This window comes from Cervus canadensis, chromosome 18, assembly GCF_019320065.1.
Source record: "Cervus canadensis isolate Bull #8, Minnesota chromosome 18, ASM1932006v1, whole genome shotgun sequence".
Classification (NCBI taxonomy): Eukaryota; Metazoa; Chordata; class Mammalia; order Artiodactyla; family Cervidae; genus Cervus; species Cervus canadensis.
The window spans coordinates 20,589,079-20,593,729 of NC_057403.1; the positions used below are offsets into that span (position 1 = coordinate 20,589,079).

Here is a 4,651-nt window from a genome sequence, read left to right on the forward strand (position 1 = left end):
GCTCCCGTGTTGACTGATTTATTTATCAGGACCTAGCAAACCAAACACCTCGAGGAGTTCAGGCCCCTTCTCCCTCAAACCCACGACCCCACGCCTGACAGTGAGGTCTCCGGGAGCACGCTTATTCAGAGAAATAAATATGGCTCGTGGAAAGGGGTTGGAGGGCCAGGGAGGTATGTCTGCGCCACAGCCGCGAGGCTGGGTCAGGGTTCCGGAGTTTCCAGCATGTCGGCCAGGGCTCTGGAGAGAAGGACGCAGAGATTGGACAGTCGAAGTGTCCTTAGCTCACCCCAGGGCGCTTAGAGGTCCTTAACTTGCCCGTTTCACCAAGGGGGAAACAGAATCCCAGGGTTGTCCAGTAATTCATAGCGGGACAGCACCTTTCTAAAGGAGCCCTCAAACTTTCCCTTCCATATACTTACTGGTACAGGGACGAGGAGAAATAGTCGACGTAGCTTCCTGTGGGAGAGAAGAGGCTTGAGGGGTACACCACGGGTGAATTTGGGGGTCACTTTTCCCTCAGTCCAGGATCAGGACTAGCTCCGCCCGCCTTTCTGGGTTCCTTCTCCCAAATGAATTCCTTCTTCTGGGACACCTTTGAAGGGCCCACTCCTTCCCTCGGCTCTGGGTGTTTCAGGAGCCCCGTTCTTGCTTTGGCCCCACCCTCTCGGCTCTAGGCTCGCCCCTCAGTCCTCTAGGCAATCCTAACCCCTTTAGTTTTGGCATCTATCCCCAACCTTCCTTCTATGCGGGCCCCACCCCTCGGTGCCCCTCCCATTCCCGTCAAAGATGCCCCGCCTCGACCACGCCTCCCCCGCATAACCACGCCCACGGCCTTCCGGTCCCCTCCTCAGGTTGGCCCCGCCCCCACCAGGCCCCGCCCCTTCACCCGGTTTCCTCCTGGGCCCCGCCCATGCTCACCGGGAGAGCAGAGAGTTTCGCAGACCAGCGGGCAGAGGTAGCAGAACTGACAGTGCTGGGGGCGAGGATAGGGAGAGAGAGGTAGGAGGTGGTCAGGGGCGGAGGAGACTAGCTAGGTGGAGGTTAAGGTCAGAGGTGGGATCGGGTTTGGAGTCAAGGCTACATCAAGAGTAAGGGGTTAGGTCAGGTTGAGGGCAGAGGCCGGGATTTGGGGCCGGGGGTGCTCAGCTGGTCCCGGGCCATCCTGAACCTGGGGCATCCGTGAGTCTGGGAGAACGCTCACCTGGCACTGGTCGCAATGCTCTCCCATGTTCTCCTCGTCACAGTGACAGTTTTCACATTCAGTGCATCGCTGGGGGCCAGAGGAGCCAGGTGAGACGGAAATGTTTGGGAGCCGTCCACCAGTGCTCCACCCAGCCCGCCGGACGTTTCCCCAACGTCTCGGCCTCCTCACCTCCAACACTGAGCTCAGTCATCTTCCCCCAACCGGCTTGCCACCCTCTGGTTGCCCTATTGCAAGGTGCTGCAACATCACCTCGTTACCATGGGCTGGACGTTCGGGTAGTCTCTTCACCTGCTTCCTCCCTGCTCCCCCCACAGGCGGTCAGTCTCCAGTCCTGTCCCACCTCACCCCCAGGCTCTGCCTTGCACCCTCCTCCCTGTCCCCGGGTCTGCAAGTGCAGCTCAGGCCTCACGCTCCCACTCTTGGACCACTGTCCGAGCCTCCTCCCCAGCCTCCTGGCCTCCAGTCTGCCCCTCAGGTGGCCCCAGAAGTGTCTTTGTTCACTCAGAACTGTCCCCGATTCTCCTTTGCTCATGACCCTCCCAAGGCACACCAGAGCCCTGGAACAAAGTCTAGGAACAGCTTGGTGGGTGGATCTGGCTTTCGGACATACATTGCAGAAGGAGCAGTAGCCACACAGGGACCCTGGCTGGTAGTTCCCATACTCCTGGGCATCCTGTTGACCTGTGGGGACAAGAGGGCAGCAATGACCCAGGCTGACTCCGCTCCTCCCCACCCCAATCAGTCAGATCACTTACCCATGTCCTCGCCACTCTCCTCCTCACTGGAGGCCCCTCCAGACACCTCCTTCCTGGTCAGCGGGTTGGGGATGATGGTGAAGGGGAGTTCATCTTCTCCTAGCCCCGCCTCCTCCTCATCTTCCTCCTGGTGGTCTTGGTTCAGTGGGACCCAAACCTCAGCTCTCTCTTCTCTCTTTTCCTCCTTCTCTTCCTCCTCCTCCTCTTCCCCCTCCTCCTGGCTCAGGCTGAGGCCATGCCCTTCCTCCTCATCTTCCTCATCCTCCTGGTCATCCAGGCTGCCATGTGGGGTGCCTTCTCCTCCCTCCTCTGAACCTTCATCAGCTTCTTCATGGGAGCTGTGATCCTCTTCCTTCTCTTCCTCATCCTCCTCAGACTCGCTCTCCCTTAAATGGCTTCTATCCTTCACCCCCATGTGTTCTGGGGACCAGTGGCTAATCTCTTCCTTGATGGACCCTCTGTGGCCAGTCCCCTCATCTCTGTGGTCTTGCTGCCTGTGGCTGGGAGCCTGGTGGCCAAGCCTGGCAGAAATGTCCTCATCTTCCTCTTTGGGGACTCCATGATGGTCATGGCCAGGGGCTGCTTTTTTATAATCTGGGAAGTCCTCCCCCTTAGCGCTCTTGTGGCCTTGGGGTTGGTGGCTTGCAACAGGGTGGCTGAACTTGACTGTGATCTCCTCCTCCTCCTCCTCCTCGTCTCCAAGGCCATGGTGGGTATGTCTGGGAGCCTGGTGCCAGTGTTCAGTGGACACATCCTCACCCTCGTCTTCCTTGTCACCACCGTGATGGTGGTGATGTTCCTCTGAGACAGCTTCATCCTCCTCCTTCCCGTGATCTCGGTGCCTGTGGACTTGATGTCTGTGCTCAGTGGAGACAATATCATCGTCATCTTCGTCATCATCTTCTTCTTCGTAGCCCCCGTATCTGTGGCTGGGGCCATGGTGGTGATGTTCCTCTGAGTCATCTTCATCCTCCTCCTCCCCATGATCTCGGTGCCTGTGGACTTGATGTCTGTGCTCAGTGGAGACAATATCATCGTCATCTTCTTCATCATCATCTTCTTCTTCGTGGCCCTGGTGTCTGTGGCTGGGGCTGTGATGGTGGGGATGTTCCTCTGAGACAGCCTCCTCCTCCTCCTCCTCCCCATGATCTTGGTGCCTGTGGACTTGATGTCTGCGCTCGGCGGAGACAACATCATCGCCGTCATCATCATCTTCTTTGTGGCCCCTGTGTCTGTGGCTGGGGCCATGGTCATGGTCATGTTCCTCTGAGACGTCTTCATCCTCCTCCTTCCCATGGTCCTGGTGTCTGTGGACCTGGTGTCCATACTCAGTGGAGACATTCTCCTCTCCCTCGTCTTCATCTTCCTCTTCTCTGTGGCCTCGGTGGACATGCCTGACGATGTGATGATGGTGATGCTCACTGGACACAACTTCCTCCTCCTCCTCCTCCTCGTCTTTTTGGCTCTGGCTCCCATGGCTGGGGAAGTGGTCCCCGCGCTCAGCTGAATCATCCGCGTCTTCATTTCCGTGGTGTCTGTGTCCGCGGGCCTGCTGAGCATGCTTGGGGTATTCCTCCTCGTCAGAGACGTTCTCATCTCCCACCTCGTGGCCTTGGTACCTATGGCCTTGGGACTCTCTGAAGACATCTTCGTCCTCTTCTCCGTGGTCTCCGTGGCCCCAGAGATGATGCCCACTCTCTGCGGAAACATCCCTGTTCTCATCTCCATGGCCTCCGTGGCTGTGCATTGGGTGGTCAGACTTGCCCGACATGTCCTCTGAGGGCCCCGGAACTCCTGCATGGTCGTCCCAGTTGCTGGGGCCGGGCCCAGCCCCTCTCAGCTGCTGGGTCACGGCAGGGGGGAGGAGCAGGCTGGCCACTGCAGCCCAGAGGACAGAAGTGTGCAGCCATGGCCCGCAGAGGCCCATGGGGACAGACAGGCCGCAGAGCTGCTCCCAGGGCTGGCTCCCGCTGCGGCTGTGGCTGCGAGGATGGATGTTGGGCTCCTTGTCCCTTTGGGGCTCCTTCCCTTTCTGGCTCCCTGTGTCGTTCCTTTGCTGTGTCCCTCCCCGTCTCTGCCCTCTGGTCCTCACAGTCAGCCTCTGGACACCCCTCTGAGGCTGTCTTCAGAGTCCTCTGACCCCCCTCACTGGTCCTCCCTCCCACTTCCCAGCCAATAGGGTCTCTCCCCTCCCCTCTCTGTGGCTAAATTTACTCTAGGCCCTGAGTTATTCTGGGTCAGTCCCCTCCTGCCCCTCCCCTCCTGCGCCTCCTCCTCTCAGCTGGGAAGGGGGTGGATGAAGGGGTCTCTCTTTGGCCAGGAGAAAGGAGTCAAGGGTTTCTGACTTTGGGCTGCCAATGCGTTCATGTTTGGCAGCAGCCAAGACAATAGCTAGATTTTTAGTGGGCCAGTGTGGGGGAGCCTGGACCCTGGGGGAGGGGAGCAGGAGGGATGTATGGGAAGGGAGAGACCCCTGCTGAGGAAGGACTGGGGGGTTAGATTCCCAGGAGTTTCTGGCCAGAATGGGCTACTCTGCTGAGATGGTGGATGCCAGTATGGAGGCCCTGGCGAGGGGTGAGAGGAATCCTGCTGCAGCACGCATACCCGTGACCTCCCGTCCCTGGGACTCAGATCTGGGGGCAGGGGATGGGGCCAGGCCAGGGCTATAAATGTGGTGCGGGGGGGCGGG

General features: G+C 59.1%; 1 protein-coding gene across 1 annotated transcript; it reads right to left on the reverse strand.

Annotated features, from left to right (window-relative positions):
* Positions 1 to 2: 2 nt before the first annotated feature.
* HRC (histidine rich calcium binding protein) lies at positions 3 to 4,107 on the reverse strand. Its single transcript, XM_043436719.1, has 6 exons — positions 1,963 to 4,107; positions 1,818 to 1,888; positions 1,205 to 1,273; positions 922 to 976; positions 423 to 459; positions 3 to 240 (listed from the first exon to the last, which is right to left on the reverse strand). The coding sequence occupies exons 1-6, from the start codon at positions 3,887 to 3,889 to the stop codon at positions 204 to 206; spliced, it is 2,196 nt and encodes a 731-aa protein (XP_043292654.1). The 5' UTR covers positions 3,890 to 4,107; the 3' UTR covers positions 3 to 203.
* Between the last annotated feature and the right edge of the window lie 544 nt (positions 4,108 to 4,651).

Excerpts from the sequence above, each read along its gene's own strand:
- HRC (XM_043436719.1), bottom strand. The coding sequence starts at position 3,889 with ATGGGCCTCTGCGGGCCATGGCTGCACACTTCTGTCCTCTGGGCTGCA. Across the intron at positions 1,274-1,817 it reads GCTACTGCTCCTTCTGCAAT|CGATGCACTGAATGTGAAAA; the intron begins GTATGTCCGAAA and ends TCTGGCCCCCAG. Across the intron at positions 241-422 it reads TTCTCCTCGTCCCTGTACCA|AGCCCTGGCCGACATGCTGG; the intron begins GTAAGTATATGG and ends CCTTCTCTCCAG.